This window comes from Panthera uncia, chromosome C2 (assembly GCF_023721935.1).
Source record: "Panthera uncia isolate 11264 chromosome C2, Puncia_PCG_1.0, whole genome shotgun sequence".
NCBI lineage: Eukaryota > Metazoa > Chordata > Mammalia > Carnivora > Felidae > Panthera > Panthera uncia.
Genome location: NC_064810.1, coordinates 153,517,965 through 153,541,884, shown reverse-complemented (window position 1 = coordinate 153,541,884; position 23,920 = coordinate 153,517,965). Strand labels below are relative to the sequence as shown.

The window sequence follows — 23,920 nt, the reverse complement described above, 5'->3', positions numbered from 1 at the left end:
AGCACCCGAGAAAGCCTGGCCTTCCGAAGGTCGTCGTGAAAGGGCTTTGCGGTGAAGTCACGTCTAGGGCGCCCCGGAGCCGCCTCTGCGGAGACCTGCTTTTCCACGTCCGTTCAAGGGGCTCCCGGCGGCGAGGCTGACAAGGCTACCGGCTAGTTTGTCTCGGTCCAAGAACATCGGAAAGATGAGTAGGGATCAGCAGGCAAAGGGGAGAGGAGAGTGCCTTGCCCGGGGGAAGTAGCATGTGCAAAGGCCCTGTGACGGGCAGGGGAGATGGGACAAAAGAGTGGCTGGAGCCGAGCGTGCGAGGTGATGTCGTGTGACGCGAGGCCGCAGAAATAGGCAACAAACAGGTTCTCGCAGGTGGTGAGAATTGGCCCGCTTTTTTGTTTGTTTCTTTGCTTTTTTTTTTTTTTTTTTTTTTTAAACCTGAATTCAGCTTTCAGCGCCTCCCTTAAATTGGCAGGATCAGAGCCTTATATCGGCTACATTTTGAAAAGCTAATTCAGCTGTATTTTCATTTTGGGACAAAACCCCATTGACTTGGTGCAGGAGGATCTGGGAGGAAAGAAGACAGCAGTTCTCACGTCCATGAGCGGTTTCTAGAAAGTCCAAGCTTGGGACAGATTGGATTGATGAAGAAGAAAAACCCTTGGCTGATTTGGGATGCTTTGTATATTTTTGAACGTCGTTGCTTTTTGAGTAAACAATTCCCGGTGAAAGAAGTGGGCTTGCCAGAAAGAGGCGTGGTGGTTAGGGAAAGGGGGAGAGTGCGAAAAAAACCTCCAGATACTATCTTAGAATTTTGGTGCTTTTGTCGTAAGTGCCAGCTTGCAGAACCCTTTGCTCCTAATTAAGGATGAATGTCTTATTTCTTCATATCCTCAGAGTGTTAGAAAAGAAAACATTTTTAACTTTGAAGGTTCCTCCTGAAGACTGTTGGGTTCTTTTTCATTGAGATGTAGTCCGTGTAAAATTTACCATTTAAACGTTTATAATCAGTGGAGCTCGTACATTGATTGCATTGTCCCATCATCACCGCTAACTCCTGAACATTTCTATCCGCTGAACCGAAATCTCATACCTATTAGCAGCCAACCCACTGTTACTTTTTTACTATAGTATTTTTTGCCTGATGAATGCAAGTGGAATAAATAGGAGTCAGTATTGACTTTTGAACAATGTATAGTATTGTACCAACTTTAATTCGTTTCAAAGAAGTACTTCTGCAATCCCCGAGGCTTTAGAGTTTCACCCTATTATAACTGCTTAAGTGGAATGCTGAGTGGATAGGGATCAGCTTTTTTGTGCCTATCTGGCTTAGTGTGGGTCCTAGAAACTTGAAGGCAGAAATATCATTGGACAAGGAGAGAGAAACAGAAGCACCACAGCTCTTTTTCTTGTTATCCCTTGCCAGAAATGCCTGTTTCTCCCTTCTCCTTTCTTTCCTCTCCCTGCTTCCCTAAGTACACTTACTTTCAAGAAACTCCATTTACTGAGTTCCAACTTTTATAACAGAGCCATTGAAGAATTATAATCTATATTATGAAAGGATTCTTTTCCCTACGAAATATGTGTTTAACGACCTTCGCTTTCCACATTTCGTTATTTGTGTTCTGCGGTGGTGGAAGGAAGAAGAAACTTTCAGCTAGACTTGATGTGTCACAGACATCTGGAGAGAGACTCGGAGTTATTAAAACCTCCATGGACTCATTAAAAATGTCAGTGAGATAAATTCAAATGAAAAACATTTAGTTTGCATTTGACTGATGAGATATACATCTCCTATATTAGAGAGATCTGCCCCTGTATTTTTCCCCCTTTTTTCTACTGTGCTTTTAAAATACTTTTGAAACTGAAAACTTTTCACATTGACTGAATGGAAATTAATTGTGTTTGGGTAATGATTATAGGAAAAGATTCATTAATGCAACAGATAATTGATTGAGCATCTATCATATGCTAGGTACAATCCTTGCTGTTGGGGATAGAATGGTGAGGGGAAATAGGTCCTTGCTATCAGGGAGTTTAACATCCAGTGGGTTAGTCAGTAAGCAAATCATTATGTGAATAAAATGTGAATTTGTGATTTTAATAAGTGATTAAATTAAAGGACAGAGGTACTATGGGAGCCTGTACCAGGAGATTCTGGTTTGGTGCATTAGGATCTGAGAGAGGAATAAGAATTGACTAGGCAAAGAGGGGGAAGAACAGGTGCCTGGGTAGAGAATAGCACATACAAAAAAAAAAAAAAATTGTGAGCAGGGAAAATGGGCCGTGTGATAAGAGACAGAGTGGCTGGAGTCACGAGTCCAAGGTGGAAATGGTTTGAAATGATGCTAGGAAAATTGGAGTGGGTGTAATGAGGTGGGGCGTCATAGACAAAGTTTCTTCTTAATCCAAAAAAGGGAAGGAAGTCATTGGATGATTTCCAGTGGTAGAATGGCTAATAAGATTTGCATTTTGAAAAGATTGCCCTGATGGTGATCAGGTGCCCTGATGTAGGAAGAATGGATGGGACCAGGGCAAGACTGGATATAGAGAGAGACCGTATAGGATGCCATTTTAGTTGTGCAGGCGAGAGAGGGTGGAGGTGTGTAGAGGTGGCTGGGGTTAGTGGGAAGGGTCTGGACTAAAGAGAAAAATGTGAGTCATCTGTGTAAGGTATGAAGCCATGTGTGTGGATAGAATCCTAGAGAAACATTTCGTAGTGAAAAGAGATGACTTAGAACTGAGCCTGGAGTAAGAAACAGTTTACGGTTACTGACTCTACATTCATGAGATATATTGGCCTGTAATTTTCATTTCTTGTAATATTCTTGTCAAGTGTTGACATCAGTATTATGGTGATTTCTAAAATAAGTGGGGAAGTTGTTCCCTCCACTGTTGTCTAAAAAGGTGGCTGCAAGGTGAGCTGTTGTTTTGTTTTGTTTTGTTTTGTTTAGTGTTTGGTAGTGAGGTCATATGTGTTTGAAGTTTTTCTCATGGGAAGATTTTTAAATGATGAGTTTAATTTATTTTTTTTAAGTTTATTTATTTATAATCTCCCCACCCAGTATGGGGCTCAAACTCAAGACCCTGAGATCGAGTCACATGCTCCACCATTGAGCCAGCCAGGTGCCCCTTAATTTCTTCAGTAGTTAAAGACATATTCAGATTTCTTACTCATTTTGGGTCAGTTTTGCTAAGTTTGTTTTATGAAATTTGTCAATTTCATCTAAATTGTCAAATGTACTGGCATATATAACATAATAATCGCTTACTATCTTTTCAGTGTCCATGGGATCTGTAGTAATGTCCCCTTTCATTCTTGATATTGGTAATTTGCATTTTCTCTCTTTTTGTCTTGATCAGTTTTGCTAAGGATTTATCAATTTTATCATTCTTTAGAAAGAAACAATTTTTGGCTTTATTTCCTCTATTGTACATCTGCTTTCCATTTCATTGATTTCTGTTCTATCTTATTTCCCTGCTTCTACTTCTTTAGAAGCTTTAATTTTATGTTCTATGTTTTTAAGATAAGAAATTAAATCATTGGTTATCAACAACTCTTCTTTTGTAACATGATCATTTGAGGCTACAAATGCCCCTTAAATACTACTTTAGTTTCCCCACAAGTTTTCGTCACTTCCATAAAAATGTTTTGTTTGAATTGTGGTTTTCTTTGAGCCCATCGTTCATTTAGAAGTGTATTTTGTAATTTCCATCCACAAGGGGATTTTCCTAGTTATTACTTTGCTATTGAGAGGCAGTATATATAATACAGTGGTTAGGAACTTTAAGATACAGCCAAAATGCCTGGTTTTGTATCCCAGCTGTGTGATCTTGGACAAATAATTCATACCAAATCTTAACTATAAATAAGGATAATAATAACACCTGCATCACAGAGTTGTTATAAGGATTAATTTAATATTTATAAAGCAATTTATAAAGTGTTTACCCATAGTAAACACTGTGTAAGTGTTTGATAAATAAAACAAGCCATTTTAGGTTGTTTGTATTGTCGTTTAAAAATATGCTTTGTATAGGGGCGCCTGGGTGGCTCAGTAGGTTGAACGTCCAGCTTTGGCTCAGGTCATGATCTCACAGTTTGTGGATTCAAGCCCCACGTTGGGCTGTGTGCAGACAGCTCAGAGCCTGGAGCCTGCTTCTGATTCTGTGTCTCCCTCTCTCTCTGCCCCTCCCCTGCTCATGCTCTGTCTCTCTCCTTCAAAAATAAATAAAAACATTTAAAATTTTTTTTAAAATATGCTTTGTATGATTTGAGTCTTGAAATGTTTTTTGATTTGTCTTGAAGCTCAATATTTGATCAGTTTTATAAATGTCCTTTGTGTGTCTATACTGAATGTGCATTCTATACTTTGCCATATTGTGCATCAGTCCTTACATCAAGTGTGTTAATTTTGTTGCTTAAATCTTATATGGTCTTTCCAGTTTTTTTCCTGTTTTATCAATTCCTGAGGAGGCCAGTGGTTAAAATTTTCATAAGCACTGTGGATTTTTTCCAATTCTCCCTGTAGTTTTATTAATATTGCCTTTTTCTAGTCTAGAGTTGTTATTTATTTGTTCAAAATTATTTTACATTACTCATGAAATAACTGTCACAACAGAACCTGTTCTTCTCTAGCAATGGCTTTTTTAATAACAGCTTTATTGAAATATGATTCATATACTGTACAATTTGCCCTTTTAAAGCGTGTGATTCACTGGTCTTTAGCATGCTCACCAAGTTATGAATCACTGTGCACAATTTTAGAACATTTTTTTTGCCCCCAGATAAACCCTGTTCCCATTGGCATTTATTTCCTTGTTTCTCCTCAACCCCCCAACCCCTAGGCAACTACTTCCTGTGTCTGAATTTGCCTGTTTTGGACATTTCATGTAATGGACTCATACAATGTGTGAACTTCTGTGACTGGCTGCTTTCCCTTCGCATAATGTTCGTATCCATTTGTAGCATGTGTCAATACTTCATTTCATTTCACTGCCAAATAATATTCTTTCGTGTGGCTATTCAGACCATACTTTGTTGATCCAGCTATCAGTTGATGGTCATTGGGTGGACTCTACTTTTTGGCTATTATACACACAGTTTTATAATTGTGGACTTAATTTATTATTTATTATAAATAACGCTGCTAGGAACATTCATACAGAAGTTTCTTTTTTTTTTTTATTCACTTATTTAAATTCAGGTTAGTTAATGTACAGCGTAGTGTTGGTTTCTAGAGGAGAACACAATGATTCGTCACTTACGTGTAACACCCAGTGCATATACAGAAGCTTTTATATAAACATGTGTTTTCGGTTCTCTTGGGTATTCACCTAAGAGTATGACTGCTGGGTCACGTGGTAACTCTAGGAGAAACTGCTATCGACTTTTGAGATGCTAGACGGTTTTCCAAGCAGCTGCATCCTTCTCTGTTCCCACCAGCAGCGTCTGAGGGTTCCACTTTACCCACTTCCTCGCCATCACTTAGGTCAAAAAATGTCTTTTTGATGATAGCCATCCTACTGGATAGGAAGTAACATCTCATTGTGGTTTTGATTTGCATTTTGCTGTCGGCCCATAACGTTGAGCCTCTTTTCGTGTGCTTATTGGCCGTTTCTTTAAAGATGTCTATTCAGATCCTTTGCCCATTTTAGCCATTTTTAAGTGTGCAATTCTGTGGCATTTGAGCACATTCACATGGGGGTACAACTGTCACCGCCATCCGTTTCCAGGGCTTTTTCATCTTTCCTACCTGAAACTCCATTCCCATTAAGCATTAATTCTCTACCGTCCCCACCCCAGCCCCTGGCAACCCCCATTCTATTTTTTATCGCTATGAATTGGACTAACTTACTTCACTTAATATAATGTCTTCAAGATTTAGCCATGTTGTAGCATCTGTCAAATTTTCCTTCTTTTTAAGGATAGTTAATATTCCTTTGTATTTTGTACCACATTTCGTTTACCCGTTCATCTGTCGATGGACACTTTGGTCGCTTCCACAAATGGTGGTTGTGAATCATACTTCACAATCCCACCAGCAACGCATACACGTTCGGTATTTTTTCCCTACCTATCTGCCAGCCCTGTTATTTTCTGTCGTTTCTTTTTTATTAGTAGCCATCTTAGTGAGCATGAAGTGGTATTTAATTGTAGTTTGATTGCATTTCCCTGACGGTTAGCAACGTCAGCAATGTCCTCTTGGCCATTTGTATGGCTTCTTTGGAGAAAGATCTTTTCAAGTCCTTGTCCCATTTGTACTCAGGTTGCTTGGTCTCTTTAATTGTTGTCGGGTTGTGGGAGTTCCTTACCCACTCTATATACGAGTTTCTTACTAGATGTGTATTTGCAGAAATGTTCTTTCATGCTGTGGGCTGTCTTTTCGCTTCATTGATTTCGTTCTCTGAAGCAAAACGTTTTTAATTTGATGAAGTTCAGTTTGTATCTTTTCTCCCTGGTTGTTTGTGCTCTTGGTGTTGTATCTAGGAAACCATGGCATCGTCCAAGATCACAAAGATTTCCTATGTTTTCTCTTCAGTGTTACGGTGTTAGCTCTTCCATTTAGGCCTTTGATTCACTTTGAGTGAATTATTGTGTAAAGGGTGAGGCGGGAGTCCAGCTTCACTCTTTTGCATGTGCCTGTTGAGTTGTTCCAGCACCGTTTCTTGAAAAGACTCTTCTTTTCCCATTGGGTGGTCTCGATCACCCTTGTTGAAAATCAGTTGACTGTCAACGTGGAGATTTATTTCTGGAATCTCATTCTTTCCTTTGTGTCTTTTTATTAACTTACTGTTTTTCATCTTTTTTGTCTCTCTACTACCTTTTGAATGATTTCTTCTGACTTCTGTTTCAAGGATGAGTTCTTTTTTAAAATTTTTTTAATGTTTTTATTTTATTTTTGAGAGAGAGAGACAGAGTGTGAGCTGGGGAGGGGCAGAGAGAGCAGGAGATACAGAATCCAAGCTGTCAGCAGAGAGCCCGACGTGGGGCTCGAACTCATGACCTGTGAGATCATGACCTGAGTCGAAGTCAAACACCGAGCCACCCGGGCGCCCCAAGGATAAGTTCTTTGTTCGATTGTGTCTGACATGCAGCCAAAAGCATCCACTGCATTTTTAATTTATCATTGTGACTTTATTTCTAGAAGTCCTACCTGGTTCTTTTGCAGTTCAGCTAAGCCCCTTTTTGTAGTTTTCTCTTCTTTGCGGATATTTTCAGACTTGTCTTTTCTTCCTTTAGATGTGGTAATTATCATTGTTTTATGATCTGTGCCTATTAATAACACTATCAGATGTACCTTTAGGTCAGTTTCTGCTGGACACTGTGTATGTTGTTTCTCACTCGTGGTGCCTTGTGTCCTGAACACTTAGCCGTGTTTTAGTGTTGTGGTCATTGCCTTTGAAAGAATATTTGCATGGGATTTCCCGAAGCCTACGATGAAGATATTTTTTTCCCTCCAGACAAGATTTCCCTTTGTTCCTACCGGGTGTCGATAAATGTCGGCCTCAAGCCACTTTAGGCTAAATTCACGGCTTAAAGTATCTTAGACGTCAGTTTTTGTCAGGGTGACATTTCCCACTGAGTATTAGCGCTTGGGTATCTGGCACTCAGACAACTCTTCCCACAGTCCCTTGAGAATGAGGGGAGGGGGTACTGTTTTTCCTTGGTCACTCTTATCCTGAGAGCTAAACCCCTCAGGGTCCCAGCTTTGTGTATTTACGTGGGGGTGTGATGGTGGTGGAGAGGAGAGGAGAGGCCTGTCGCCTTCTCTACCTCATGTGCGCCCTGGGCTTTCACTGTTGTCCCCCTTGTTCAAGGGCTTGACTATCAGCGCATCAGTTAAATTTCCTAATATTTTTTCCCACTGAGGCAAATGCCATTGACACAAAAGTGTCTTGGGGCACATGCTTCTCCAGGCAGGGCCATCAAGTACAGTTGTTCAGACTGTGTACTGCACACTGGCACCAAGTCTAAGGGAGGACGAGTCCCCTACAGATACGTTTAGTGTGAAACATTTTTTAATTTTCCTCACGGCTTTGATCCCAAAGCTGAGGGCTTATCGTATTTATTATAATTATCTCAGAACTGATAACAGCTGAAGTGTCTCATTCCAATAAAATCAACACAGTGTGATAATTTTGCCAAAAGAGGGAAGCGAAGTGTCTCATTCTAACCGGGATTCTTCCTCCCCCCTACCTTAAACTTGATAGGGTTTTCCCAGGCACTGCTTCACCTCTGCAGGAGGCTCCCAGAGACCACAGTGCTCCCTCCCTCCTCCGCCATGAGTTTCTTGCCGAAAGCTCTCTTTTGCTTTCAGACTCAGCTTCCTCCTCTGCCTGCTTTCCTGTTCCCATGGTACTCACCTGTCCCACGTTTTTGAGGCTCGCTGCACGCCCGTTTACCGAGGTGCTACGGGAATCCACGGTGCCCCGGACGTGGCCTCCGCTGTCTCGTCCGGCCTGGGACAAGTGGCAGCCCGCACAAGTGGACTCACCGCGGGACGGGCCCGATGATGTTCTGAGACAAAGAGAGGGGAAGCAGCCTGCCGTGTACGGGGTCACCCCGGGGCCAGGGCAGGCAGAAGAAGGCAGACCCGAGTCCGACGTCCGTCCCCTGGACACCGACTGCCCAGCTGCCCGGGACAACTAGGACGCTGGGCCTTATGACATGGCGTTTGTAAAATAGCTTTGAAAAAGGAAGGTTTCAAGGGTGTACCCAGAGAAGCGTGCAAAGCAGATGGTTAATTTTGTTTTAAAGAAGACAGGAGCAGGGCACCTGGGTGGCCCCGTCAGTTAAGCCTCCAGCTCCTGGTTTCAGCTCAGGTCATGATCTCGTGGTTCGTGAGTTTGAGCCCCGGATCAAGGCTCTGTTCTAGCAGCGCAGAACCTGCTTGGGACTCTCTCCCTCTCTCTCTCTCTCTCTCTGCCCCTCCCCTCCTTGCGCTGTCTCTGTCTCTCTCTAAGAAAATAAACTTAAAACAAAAAAGAAGTCATTGAAGGCGACAGGAGCGTAAAACTGGTAAAAGCACCAAAGTAAGTGTCGTCACCTCGTCCCGGGATGAGTACCGTGGGGTGGTCGCTGCTCGTTGGGGACTTCCGGCCAGCAGGAAACTACAGCTGCGACCCGTGTCTGCCAGAGACTGAGTGTGCTGAGGTTCAATCCCGTGGATCCTGGGGTAAGCCCGTGTTCGTGCTTGTCCCCACACAGGGAAGCTGTTTGTGCTGGAATCCCAGAACGGCTCGCGCGGCCTGGAACTGGAGGTGGCCCGGCTTTCCTGCAGGAGCAGGGGTGCGCACCTGGTATCTGCGGACGAGCTGCGGAGGGTGGTCCAGGATTGTGCCTTTGCGGTGTGCACCACGGGCTGGTTGGCGGATGGCACCCTGGGGTGAGTCAGGCATGCAGGGGAGAGCTCTCCTTCCCTCGCACCCCCGCTCCCCCACCAAGGCTCCTATGGGGGCTCGGTCACCGTTTTGAGGTGCCAGGATGGGCCAAGGCCAGCGGACAGTGGCTTCGGGCACATTCTTGTTTTCAGTTCTCAAATAAAAACACGTTTCTGGAGTTCTGTCACGGTATTCCCTCCTGACTTTGTTGTTCCGAGTTTCTTTCTAAGTCATAAAACTAATACATGCTTGTGAAAAGTTCAAGTAATACAGACATGTGTGAAGTTCAAAGTGAGTTTCTCTCTTCTTCCCCACCTCAGAGGTAATGGCTGTTAACTGCTCGGTGTATATCCTTGATCTCTTCTTTCCCTGTGGGGGTTCGTCTACATACCTGTGAATAGGAGGATGGGAACGAGTTCTCTCGTGTTACTCCCATGGAGAGCTGGGTCTGTGTCCTCTCCCTTTAAATCAGGCACAGCATAGAATGGCCTGGACCAATAGAATACAGCAAGAGTGGTACCATGTGACTCCTGAGGTTAGGTCGGAAAAATCCATGCCCAGATTCCTGGGACACTCACTTTTGACGTGTCATGTAAGACGTCTGCCTATCGCGAGAGGGCCATGCTGTGAGGAAGTCCAGGCCACAGGGAGATGCCCCACAGAGGTGCCCTCACCGATAGCCCCAACCGGGGTCGCGGTCCATAGCCAGCATCGACCGCCAGAGACGCCAGTGAAGGTGTCTCTCCGTGATTCTTGTCCCCCAGCTGTTGAGTTCTTGCCGGCTTCTGGGTCTTCCCAGCTCAGGCCCTAGACATTACAGATCGGAGGCAAGCCATTCCCCTCGGGCCCTCAGTTCCTGACCAAAGGAATCCTTGTGGAGAAACGATTCTTGCGGCCAGCCGGGAGAAAACTTCCCATTAGTTCTGGTCACTGCTTCTTTAGTCATACCCAGAAAAGGCAGGGGCCATTCCTGTCTCCTTCATGCCACAGGAATGTGAACGAGCAGAGCGGGCTCCAACAACTGCTTTGGTTGATAATAACCTTGAGGACGGGCTGGCAGATGACCATAGACGACACACACAACCGGGCTGACTTACATTTCCAATTGGGCCACACGTGAAGCAGCAGTTGGACAAAGAAGACCGCTAAGGCTACCCCCAAAGCTTTTCAGTGAATCTGGAACCGTGGCTCTCTCTGCCTTACATTTTACATCCGGGTTCTGGACAGACAAAGTAGGTCCTGTGCATGCATATTTCCACAATGTAGTTAAGTGTGGATATTTTTCATAACGTTGTTGCTGTCATTACATCAGATAACCAGGGTGTTTAGGAATTCCGAAGAGCCAGTTTGAAGCCAGGCTTGGGTCTCCCAGGCTTTACAGATCAGGAGTGGGTCTTTGGAAAGGTCTGTCCTCTCTGGGTTTGCGGTATGGTGTTAGGACAAATTAGTAGATCTCTACATTGCTTAGATGATATTTCTTTGTAGCAAACATACTTCCTTGATAGATTTACAACACGACGTATTAAAAATAAAACTATTTTGATGTTTCTGGAACCAAGAAGTATCTGATCATCAATACATACATTTCAGCCATCCCCCCTCCACCTTGAAGGCCAATTATTAAATGTGTGGCGCATCTTACAATTGATGGCATAGTGAATGTACAGTTCATGTGATCTGTGTCTCCATGGATTTCAGTTGACTGTACACATAAACCCAGAGGGGGATGGAGCCCTAAAGTGGTGAATCCAAAATTGGGGGCCACTCGCCTCCTGGAAGCTTTTGCTCATTCCATAAAGGATGACTGAACAAAACCGAGTGGCAATTTACATAGCTTCATAGGACTAGGACAGAGATTGGAATTCAGGTTTTGTGTAGGCAGGTCCTGTGGAGTCGTTTGCTTTGGGCTGGGACATTCCAGGGCTGCACCCCAGGAGTAAGAGTAAACTGGAAGAAGTATGCAGGCCCTCACGGGAACTGCAGCGTGGCTTAAAATCTTCTGGAGCCACGAGTGTGGCTTGAGATGATACTGGAGCTCCAGTGTTCCATATAGCTAGTGGAACTGATTTTAAAAATCCTCTCCAGAAGGATGACATTATCCTAGGCAATGTATTTCCACAAGCAATTTTAGGAAAAATAAGATTTGCCACACAATATAACATTAAAAAAATTTTTTTAATGTTTATTTATTTTTGAGACAGAGAGAGACACAGATGTGAGCGGAGGAGGGGCAGAGAGAGAGGGAGACACAGAATCCGAAGCAGGCTCCAGGCTCTGAGCTGTCAGCACAGAGCCCGACACGGGGCTCGAACTCATAAACCATGAGATGCTGATCTGAGCCAAAGTCAGACACTTAACTGACTAAGCCACCTGGGCACCCTGCCACATAATATAACATAACCAGTTACATTAGGAGACAAGGCAACCAGAAAAAAGATAGCGAATAGAAGCTCTAGATATTAGCATTGGTAGATGCAGACTTTAAAATAACTTTTCAAATGTTCAAAGATACAGAAGATACAAGGAGAATTTTGACAAAAGACTAAAACTATGACAGTAACCAAGTGGAAGTTCCAGAAGTGAAACATACAGTAACTAAAATTAAGAGCATAGTGGATGGATCTAATAGCTGATTAAAAAAAAAAAAAAAAAAACCAAAGATAAAATTAGTGAACCAGAAGATATTTCAGGAAGTATCCAGAATAAAAAAAACAAAAACAAAAACAAAAAAAAAACCAGAAGAAAAAAGGATGAAAAATACAGAAGAAAGGGTAAGAGGCAAAGAAATATGTAATTGGAATTTTGAAAGAAGGAACAAAAGCAATTACCTAAAACTTAAGAAAAGACTTATCTACAACTGAGGAAAAACATCCAGGCACAGATTCAAGAAACCCTTCAAAACATGAGTGGGACAAATAAATTCACAACTTGACACATCATGGTGAAACTGATAAGAATCTAATAATATGAAGGAAAAATATTAAAAGTAGTAATAAGAAGGGGTACCTTCCAAGGAGTGACAATAAATGGACAATGAAAGCCCCAAAACAGTTGAATGATACTTTCAAAGTGCTGAAAGAAAATTGTTGCCAACCTAGAATTTTATACCCAGTGAACATATCTTCCAGGAATAAAAGTAAAATAAAGACATTTTCAGACAGACAAAAAGTGAAAAAATTCATTATGTCAGACCTGCACTAAAAGAAACCCTAGAGGCTAATATTCAGGCAAGAGGACAGTAGTTACAGGTGGAAGCCTGGAGATTCAAAAAAGGAATAGAAAGAGTAAACATAGGGGTAAATTGAAATTGTGTAATTATATAAAGCAAGAATAATAGTACTAAACACTAAGTGGCATATAAGTCAGGAAGTGTTTTAAGTATGTTAATATATAGTATTTTAATTTTTTATGTTTATTTTTAAGAGAGAGAGAGAGAGAGAGAGAGAGAGAGAGAGAGAGAGAGAAACAACATGAGCAGTGGAGGGGCAGAGAGAGAGGGAGGCACAGAATCCGAAGCAGGCTCCAGGCTCTGAGCTGTCAGCACAGAGGTGGACGTGGGGCTCAAATTCATGAACTGCGAGATCACGACCCGAGCCAACATCAGACGTTTAACTAACTGAGCCACCCAGGTGCCCCAATACATAGTATTTTAAGTATTTTTAAGTTGTAGGAGAAGAGGGTGAAAGTAATATTAAAAAGTCAAGGAGGAATACATAATCTCCAGTGTAACCACTAAGAGGATAGTAAAAGGACATATAACTTACAGACCCATACAGAAAAAGGGAGTGCCAAAAAAAAAAAAAAAAAAAGAATTCAAACAATCAAAATAGGAGAAAGAAAAGAGAGGAAGAAAGAATGCGCAGAACGAATAGAAAGATGGCAGGTTTCAATTCACAGAGATCTGTGATTAAATTAGATTAAAATAGATGGGACACTTCATTTAGAAAACAAAGATTAAAAAAAAAAATCTACTACTTGCTGTTTACCAAAGATACCCCTAAATATATCATGGGGCAAAGATAAATTATGGTTTGTTAAGTAGCATGTATGTGGAACTGAATGATATTAAAACGATAACATTCTCAAACTTGTAAGCTGCTACTAAAGCTGTACCCAGAGGAACACGTAAAGCATTTAAATGTTTGTGTTAGAGAAGAGGAAAGGCTAAAGGTTTATAAACTAAGTTACGACCCGTCTTAAGAAATCTGAAAAGGAACAGAAAAACCCCCTCCCAAAGAAAGGAACCGATAAAAAAAGCAGCATTTTGTGAAATAAACAAAACAAAACAAAACCATACACTAGAAAAGATCAATGAGGTCCTTCCTCTGAAACTTGAATTGGTACATTCGGCCTCACTGAAGCATCACCTGTGTCTTCCTGACTGTAGACATGTGTTTGGGGAGAGTATTTCCCTACGGATGCTTTCAGCCAAAGATCCTAAATCAGAAAAATGTCTGCTGATTCCGAACCGACAGCAGAAAAGAATTGTTCTTTCCCGTTCTTAGTCCCCCGACACAGTCTTCTTTGTGTGTTTCAGGACAACCGTGTGCAGCAAGGGGAGGGGTGAGCAGCAAATCGTGAGAGCCGTGGACGTGAGAATTGAAAGCAAGCCGGTTCCTGGTGGCAGGTCCAATGCCCTCTGTATGAAGGATGAAGGTCAGTGCCAGAACCCTTGTAAAGGTTCTGGAGGGTGTGCATGGTTGCCATCCGAGGCTGCATTCTCCGGAAGCAGACCTTGCGACGAGAAAGGCTTCCGAAGAAAAGCCAGTAGGGCGGTGGGGCAGTGGGCAGAGAAAGCAGGGGTGCCATACTCAGCAAAGTCCACAGTGGCGGTGAGGTGACGGGTAACTTTGGCTCGGTCCTACAGGAGATCTCAGGAGACAGTGAAGGTCACCAGTTTCCCAGATCAGGGGTGAAAAGGCAGGGGTATCCACACCACTGCACCTGTCAGTCATTGGATAAGGGCTGCTTCAGGGAGATGTAAATCCCCAGGCTCTTCTGGTTTAAGATGTGTGCTGGCAAAGGGTTCCAGTAGCCTGAGTGCCACCCTCCGGCAAAGATGCAAAAGTGCCCACCAGGAACCACCATGGAAATGATCAAGGCATCTAGGTGATGCGGGGCAGACCCCTGCAGCATCTGCTACAGTTGCTGATACAGCTTGTCCTTCGGTCTGTCTTCGCTGTGGACAGCACACTAAAAAGAAAAAAAAAAAAATCATTTTTTCCCCAAAAGGAAATTTACAGGATTTAGGAAACTGCTCCAAGGATGGATAATTCTGCTTCCCTCTGGTAAATCGGCTGAGCAGTGAGAAAACCACAGTGGAGTCTCCAGGATAGCATCTCATTGCACTGAAATCACTACACCTTCATTATCAGAAACACATGCTGTTGAGAGGGGGGTGTACTTGCAAACGGGGCAAAAGACAGCTGCTTACTCGTCAGTGCTGGAAATCAGCATACGTGCTGCTTGGCTGCACATTGGCCTCATCTGGGAGGTTTTAAGAGGTACTGATTCCTGGGTACCAGCCCTAGACATTCAGATATAAATGTTCTGGGCATTCGGGTTCTTTAAAGCTCTTCAGTGATTTTAACACATCGTTCAGCTTGAGAGCTGCTTTCCTTTTTTTTTCTTTTTTTTTTAAATTTTTTTTTTAATCTTTATTTTTGAGAGAGAGAGAGAGAGTGAGAGCAGGGGAGGAACAGAGAGAGAGGGAGATGCAGAATCCCAAGCAGGCTCCGGGCTGAGCTGTCAGAACAGAGCCTGATGCGGGGCTCGAACCCACAAACCGTGAGAACCTGAGCCAAAGTCGGACGCTTAACCGACTGAGCCACCCAGGCGCCCCGAGAGCTGCTTTCCTAATGCAGAGTGTCCCAAACCGCTCTGATGATGAGAAATACCAAATGGGCCTGTTAGAAATACAAACCCTCAGGCTGCATTCTAGAGGCACCAATCCTAATCTCGGAGGAAGGGGTCAGAGGAGTTGGGAAGTCAGAGAGCCAGGGGAACCCCAAGGCCCTGGCTGGTACCCGTTAGATGCTTATCAGTGACAGGTTTCTCTGCTCCTCCGGGCTCTTCCTCCAGAAGGGTTTCTTCATTTGCTAACTGCTATGGAAGGGTGTGTTGGGAGAGTCTCCTAGTATCTGCCCAGTCGAGCTAGTGAATGATGTGGCCTTGCTCTGCAGGGCTTGGGGAGAACAATACCCATGGTTTGTTTTTCAAAATCACCTAAGTAAATTAGAATGATCCTTTGAATCCCAAACACAGGCAAAAGCTCAGATCCCTGAGAGAGACAGGACAGAGCCAGAAGAAAGAGAGCATGACTTTCTTCCTTCAGTGAATATGTGGGGCTTCTGAGTCTTTTCTTTCCCTGATAACAAGGGGTGTCAGTTAGCTTTCGCTACGTAACATAACACCCCACAATGTGGTGGCGTTAAACAACTATTTATTGAGTTCACCGTCTTTTTTGGACCAGCGGTTTGTGTTTTGCTACTGGGCTCAGCTGGGCTCATTCAGGAGTCTACAGTCAGTGGCTGGTTAGGTGGCCTTGCTTCTGGGAGTTGGTGGCTGTTGGCTAGGGCACCAGGGGCCACTGAACCATTGTTCATCATCATCCAACAGGGTAGCCTGGGCTTCCCGCCTCACAGGCCTTCAGACAGGTTGCGTCTAGGCAAGTGTAGTGCGTGAAGCCAGAGTTTGGAAACATCAATTCACATCCCGTAGGGCACCAAGCTCAAAGCCGTGATAGCAACTCCAGAATTACTGAGTTTTTGCCAAACCAACGCAATGTGCCTTCTGACATACCGCACTCAGAGGAACACAACTTCAATTCAGGGCTATTCCTGCCAAAAAGGCATAGCTTGACTCTGATCATGAAGAAACATTAGCCAAACTCAAACTGAGAAACAGTCTACAAAATGCCTTTAAAAATGTCTCAGAGGAGCAAGGCAAAGCAACTGTTCTAGATTAAAATAGGCTAAAAAGACTTGACGACAAAATGCAAAATATAATTTGTGAGCCTGGGCCATATCCTGGACCAGAAGGAAATAGCTATAATTGATAACATCTGAATATGGATTAGGAATTAGATAATCGGTTAGGAACTGTACTGCAATTGTGTAAGAGAATATCCCTGTTCTGGAAATGTGTACCAAGGTTTTAGGGATGAAGAGACATCATATCTACAGCATACTCTCAAGTGGTTCAGGAAAGAATTACAGATACAGATATACATACATATATAGATATATATACACATACATATGTTTGTCTCTATAAATAGATATCTATATTTATCATGTATCTATTTATCTAGAGAGGGGGAAATGATAAAGCAAATGGGTGAAATGAAAACACCTTGGTAAATCCAGATAAATGGGTTTTTCGGGTTTTGTTTTTTTAAATGTTTATTTCGAGAGAGAGCAAGTGAGAGCAGGGGAGGGACAGAGACAGAGAGAGGAAGAGAGACTCCCAAGCAGGCTCTGTGCTTTCAGCACCGAGCACAACGCGGGTCTCGATCTCACCAGCCGTAAGATCGTGACCTGAGCCCAAGTGAAGAGTCGCACGTGGATGCTTAACCGACTGAGCCATCCGTGCCGTGCCCCCCTGGATAAACAGCTTTGTGGAAATCCTGATTCTTAAAATTTTTCTGGAACGTTAAACTATGTAAAAATAAAAAATTTCCAACAACAAAAAAATGGTCTACGAAGTTCTCCAAAAACAACAACAACAACAACAACAACAGGAAAAACAAAAAACACTCTGAATCATGGGAACCGACACGGGAAGCCAATTCGTGATGGCTGTCAGACTATGTGAAGGGTGATGTCATTTTAGTAGAGGGAGCACTGTGTGTGGCTCATTAGTGCTCCAGAGTCCTGCCTCCCAGAACACTTTGCCTGAGCCTGGCCTGGCCTCCCCTCACCTCCAGGTCGAGAGGGATAGCCTCATGTGGGGAAGACTGGAGTCTTGGCCCTACAGGCCTGATTTATGAGGAGGCTTCGGGTGGGCCATGAAGGGGACTGAGGAATGCATGCTGAGGGGGTGTTAGGGATGGAGGGCTGCTCTCTCTTGAATATTCTAGAAAAGGAGGATGGATTCTGCCAGAGTCACTCAGAGAGAGCGCCGTCCCTGTTCAGAGCCTCCTTTCATCCTTTTGAGCCTTGAAACCGCTCCCATGCAGCCCTCGCCCTACTCAGTGGAGCCGTTACTTTTCCTCAGTGGAGCCTTTGTTGACAGCGCAGTCAACAAGGGAAACCTGTGTGCTGAAGGTGTAACGCCTTAGCGGAAGCCGAGGGGAACGGGCGTCCTTGCGGCTCCCATGGTGGTGGAGGTGAGGTGTGGTTCAGCATAGGCACCAGGGCAGTATCCCCTCCTGAGGTTGCCTTTTCCCTGACGATGCTTCACGGCACTTAACTCTGTGCTCCCACTTCTCTTTGGCAAGATGGGAACAACGAAGCGTGTTCACTCCGAAAATGGCAGACGTGGGCCTCATAAAGAGCTCAGAAGGAAAACAGAGCCTGTGGAATATCCTGGCAGCTTCCTTCCATAAAGCTCATCATGAATGTAGACTTTTCTTATTTTCCTTCCAGTATTTTTGTTTCACTGACAGTGAGTTTCCAGCCCTCTGGTGATCTCACTTAAACTAATAAGTGAAGTTATTTTTAACCAGCTGGATGCCGATGGCATAAGCGGCCTCCGCGCGGGTTCTCTGGCTTTGCTTCTCTTGGCGGCTCGTCTGTGGGGTCGAGGGCCTGACGTCTGCAGGCGTCACGTCTCTTCTCGCTCCCTCCCTGGTGCACCCCCAAGGGTCCATGAAAGGTATGCCTCCGTCTCCCCCCTGGCCGGGCTGCTCCTTCCTACCAGCCGCCTTACCTGCTCAGCACTGCACACTGCTTCCTCTGCATCCTGGACAATTGCCAGTGTTTCCCCTGAAAACAGAGAAGGGGTTCTTCCCTTCCTTTATGTCATCGAGGAGGGAGCTGGATGCTCACCTCTTTAAGAGCAGTAAGGACTTTTTGAGAGTAGACGGTTCTCTCGTTTTGTTACCATGATTTATTGTCAAATTGGCTTCCATACAACACCCGGTGCTCATCCCAACGGGTGCCCTCCTCAGTGCCCATCACCCACTTTCCCCTCTCCCCCCACCCCCTGCAACCATCAGATTGTTCTCCGTATTCAAGAGTCTCTTGTGGTTTGCCTCCCTCCCTGTCTGTAACTATTTTTCCCCCTTCCCCTCCCCCATGGTCTTCTGTTAAGTTTCTCAACATCCACATATGAGTGCAGACATATGATATCTGTCCTTCTCTGACTGACTTCACTCAGCATAATACCCTCCAGTTCCACCCAAGTTGCTGCAAATGGCCAGATTTCATTCTTTCTCTTTGCCAAGTAGTATTCTATAGTATATATAAACCACATTGTCTTTATCCATTCGTCAACTGATGGACATTTGGGCCCTTTCCATAATTTGGCTATTGTTGAAAGTGCTGCTATAAACATTGGGGTGCAAGTGCCCCTATGCATCAGCACTCCTGTACCCCTTGGGTAAATTCCTAGCAGTGCTATTGCTAGGTCCTAGGGTAGTTTGTGGGTTCGAGCCCCACATCGGGCTCTGTGCTGACAGCTCAGAGCCTAGATCCTGCTTCGAGTTCTGTGTCTCCCTCTCTCTCTGCCCCTCTCCTGCTCACACTCTGTCTCTGTCTCAAAAATAAACTTTGAAAAAATTAAAAAAAGAAAATGAAAATCATTCACGACAAGTCTGCCTTGAGAGAAGTACTTCATCGTCAGACAAATCTTTTTACCCTGCATTTTTATTTAGTTCACCAATTTGGGATTCTGTGGACCATATATAGGTTTGCATTCTGTCTTTTTCACTCCGTAATGTACATCTTCCCATGACAGTGAATATGCTCCAAAGGATGATTTTTTAATGGCTATTACAACAGCCTATTATGAATGTACCCTAAATTAGACGTCCTCCTGTTCTCAGACATTTCAGTAGTTGTGTGGTTTTTGTTGTAATAAATAATACCATGATTGAGCATCCTCCTACATATATCCCTCTGCCTGTCTTTAATTATTTCAGGCTCCTTTTATAACCACGATTTCTCGGGAACTGTGTCAGAAATTGCACTAAGACCTTGTCTACTGCGTGCTGCGTTAGACAGGGTCAGCCTCCTGGCAGAGACAATCCCCACCCCCCCACCCCAACCAAGAGCCTGTTGTTAGTATTTACCAGCACACCACTGGTCAGCTGGAATCAGCAAGCAAACAGAGAGGAATTATGGTACAAGTGAAAGGTGTCAACATTTCAAAAGAGAGGGCATTACTTTGAGGAGTCAGAGCAAATGAAACTGTTTAGAAAATAATTCATACACTCATTGAACGGCTATCTTTAGCTGCCATCCTCTCTCTCTTCTCCCCTTCATGGCCCTAAAGTTCCTCTATATTCACCATCTCTATGATCTCACCTCCCATCGTTTCTTCATCCCTCTGTCCACTGCTTTCTGGCTTCTGTCCTATCACGTGAGTGCAAGCGCTCTCACCGAGGCTACTGGAGGCTTCCCTGTGGACGACTGTGGTGCATTTTGCTTGCTATTTCTGCAGCCTTAAGTACTTGGTCATGCCTTCATCCTTGAAACACGTTTTCCTTTGACTTCCTTTCGGTTTCCTGTGTATCTGCCTGGCTGCAGCGGTGTGACCTGTATGAACTCTTCATTCTCTGCTCACCTCCTGGGACTCTCACCTGGGCCCTCATCTCCCCTAACTCCGCAGTGGCTTCAATTTTCATCCAAATACTCATTTGGGGTCTCCCTAAGCCTGGGGGTCTCCACTAAGCCTCAGATTCCACACACGCAGCTACTTACAATGCTTCTTTTAGCAACTCGAACGCCACCAGTCCTGCACTGTGCTCATGTCCTTTAACCTCCTTACCCTCTCCCTTGCGCCAGCCTCTCCTTTACTCCCACAACTTCTCTGTTATAAGTTCCCCAAAACCTCCCTTCTCAGTATCTCCCGGATTCACCTGGCTCTTGCCATCTGCACGTCACATCAGCCCCTGTCCTGCTCCCCTGGACTTCTCAAATGGCCTCCTCACTGCTCCTTCAGTTTTCAGAGTGCTTCCTCAATCCGTTCTCTACCCTGCAACTGTGCTCCTTCTAAAGTGCCACGGGGATTGTGTTCTCTCCTGCTCTGAACTCTTTAACTGTCCCCCTTTCCCCACTGGACAAATTCCAGACTTCCTACCCGGCTTACGACGGCCTGCCCTAAACTCACACCTGCCTCCGTTGTATTTTAGCCTTCCGTCTCACTCACATATTTCCGTTCCTCAAATAATGAGAAGGGCTCAGATATCAAAATACATTTTAAAGCTATAGTAAGCAAAATCATTTGGCACTGTAGAGGGCACAGGAGATAAATCCTCGAAAGCAGAAGGCTGGAAGTACCCAGACAGACCCAATGTGCTTAAGTGTTAGTATATAGTGGGAGTATATCAGTACATAGTGGATGGTGAGACTTCAGATCAGTGGGAGAAGGATGGGTGGAGCATTTGATAGTTAGTGCTAAGTGATTGGTTAAGAATTTGGGAAGGTGAGACAATGCATTGTTGTACTGATGTAAGGAAATCTCTTATAGGTTGATAAGGTAAAGACCGAAATACAGAAATACTTTTAAGAAATACAGTTGGTCAATAAATATTCAACTCTTTTTACCAATTTAAACATATGCATGTTTGTATAAGAAATCACTTTTTTGGTTCATGAAATTGTCCAAGTTTATGAAAATGATAGTCCCCAGGGTGCTGAGGACAAACAGGCAAGATTATACACCACTGAGGGGTGTAGATTCTTAAAACACTCATATTCAACTTGGCATAACCTGTCAGAAGCTTTAAAAATATGTATGCCCTTTCAAAAAATTCATATACCATTTCATCCATCAATTCTGCTTTGAACATTTTATTCTAAGGAATGAGCTTGGATAAGTACAAAAGTATGTTACAAAGATATTAATTACTTAGTAGGGAAAATTGGAAACAAAGTTAATGTTTAACAGTAGGGGAGTCCACTCTGATAAATCCATTACAAATGGATTAATATATAGTGATTTACAAGTAAATTCCAATGATTCAATTATCTGTTGATAGGGAAAATACCACAATATAATGTTAAATTAATAAGCTACAGAACAAAACAGTTATATCATAGTGTGGCAAGATACTGTGTGTGTGCAAAACTGAAAACAAAACCCATGTTAACAATGGTTATCATTGGTGAAATTCAAAGAGAATTTTAATTTTTCCTGTGGCATTTTTTCCCTGTGATTTTTTTCAGGTTTTCTGGCTTGTATAAGAAATACCCATATGGATAATTTTTAAATTTTTTATCATGAAAACTTTCAAACAAACAAAAACAGGAAGAATAGTATCACCAATCCCCATGTGCCCATCACCCAGCTTCAGTAGGCAATATTTTGCCAGCTTGATTTCATCTATTTTCTCCAGTGCTTTTTTCCCATCGAGATATTTTAATTTTTTTTAATGTTTTTATTTATCTTTGAGACAGAGAGAGACAGAGCGTGAGCAGGGGAGGGGCAGAGAGAGAGGGAGACACAGAATCCGAAGCAGGCTCCAGGTGCCGAGCCATCAGCACAGAGCCCGACGCGGGGCTCGAACTCACGGACCGCGAGATCATGACCTGAGCCGAAGTCGGACGCTTAACCGACTGAGCCACCCAGGCGCCCCCCATTGAGATATTTTAAAACAAATGCCAGACATGATATCATTTCATTCTAGAACTTTTGAAAATTATTTTTAGGAGGGGAAACTCCGGAACTGGTATCTTATAGATTCCATGTGACAGTAATTGATTTAAATTTATTGATTGACACAGGATTTAACTGCGTATGAGCTTTCCCACACCTTGCAAATACTGTAATACTTCCAGGGTAGAAAGTCTGCAAATTGGGAACCACTCCCCTAAAAGGCACAGATCCTTGTCAAATGCAGTTTCCCTTGGGAGAGGTTGTGAGTAATTTTCACCCATTTATACCTCATGCTGAATAAATTACAGACTTTCTGGACGGGAGGTATTTTTTAAATTGACTTATTTCATGGAGGTATGATTTATATCAGCAAAATGCACAGATCTTAAGTTTGATGAGTTTTGACAAATGTATACACCTGTGTAACCAACACCCAGTTGTGATACAGAACATTTCCTTTACCCCAGAAAGTTCCCTGGAGCCCTTTTCCAAAACTCCTCTGCCTGTCCTCATCCCAGCAGAGCCAAGGCAATCTCTGTTCTGATTCCCATCGCCATATATTAGTTTAGCCCGTTTTGGGGGGTAGGTTTTTATCTAGAGCAGTAGTTCTCCAAGAACGGTCCCTGGACCAAATAGTACTAACATCACCTGGGAACCTGTTACAAATGCAAATTCTTGGGCCCTAACCATGACCTTCTGCCGAGTTAGAAACTCAGAGTAGTGTGTATGTATGTGTGCATGAGAGAGAGAGAGAGAGAGAGAGAGAGAGAGAGAGAGAGTGTGTGTGTGTGTGTGTGTGCGCACTACCAGCCTTCATGTGATTCTGGTCATGTTCAAGTTTGAAGAGCTTGGGGACTAAGAACAAAATTGGACAGAATGGGGAGGGCAGCGCTGGTTGTGTATGGGGTGAGTAGGGTGGGACGGAACAGGGTAGGTTAGCCCAGAAGACAGCTGCCTCACATAGCTTAGAAACACCGAAAGGAAGGAGGAAAGGCTGAGCATTTGTATCAGAATTTCTACATTTTGGTTTTGCAAAGTAATAATGAGGGTCTGTAGGCTTCAAGTTTCGCAAAAGAGAAGCATCAAGTTTTATATGAGTTCTAAACCTGTGGAAACTGGTTTTCACAAGCTGTGATTGGCAAATGAGTCGTTTATTTTATAATACGATTTTATAGACAAGATCTTCTATAAAATCTCTTTTCTTGGAAGGGAAATAGAAATTGCTCTTTATGTTGCAATTGCTGAAATCCAGCTTGAGGGTCTGAGAAATTCACCAACCGCAGTCCCTACCTGCGGAATAATGGAGAAGTAGAAATAAAGGCTGCCCAAATGGAAGTTTCCCTGAAGAGAATAGGACCCAGGTATATAGCCAGCTGCTTCCCCGAGCTCCCTCGGGAGGTTCAAGATGGGAAGGTTAATGAAAAGAAATGATTCAAGTTGTGCCTGGACGTGGGTGGTGCTTTTGACATGTGCTTGGTTGTGTTAGCACACAGAACTGTTGTCCTGGAGTTTCTGAAATTACACCACCAAGAAGCCGTGTGTTTCCTGTCTTGAGCATTTGCGGGAAATTCAGAAATACACGGTGTGTGTATGCAGACCCTCAGCAGCACGATTGCGGTTTTCCCGAGCCAGATTCCAGCCTGTGCCATTCTGCAAATTAACTCCGAGGGAGAAGATCCCATGAATCTGGCAGGCTGCGAATTTGGCCTGAAGCACCCCTTTGTCGACTCTCGGAACAGTGACTCTGCCCCTGGATCTTCCTTCCAAGGAGTTGGTGTCATGT

At 43.7% G+C, this 23,920-nt stretch overlaps 1 protein-coding gene across 1 annotated transcript in view; it reads left to right on the top strand.

The window, feature by feature from the left end:
- The first annotated feature begins 9,052 nt into the window (after positions 1 to 9,052).
- SUSD5 (sushi domain containing 5) overlaps positions 9,053 to 23,920 on the top strand; it is a 41,769-nt gene continuing 26,901 nt past the window's right edge. Inside the window, exons 1-3 of the mRNA XM_049629234.1 lie at positions 9,053 to 9,170; positions 9,203 to 9,380; positions 13,913 to 14,031. Coding sequence (XP_049485191.1) covers positions 9,053 to 9,170; positions 9,203 to 9,380; positions 13,913 to 14,031 — 415 coding nt within the window. The remainder of the gene's footprint in view (positions 9,171 to 9,202; positions 9,381 to 13,912; positions 14,032 to 23,920) is intronic.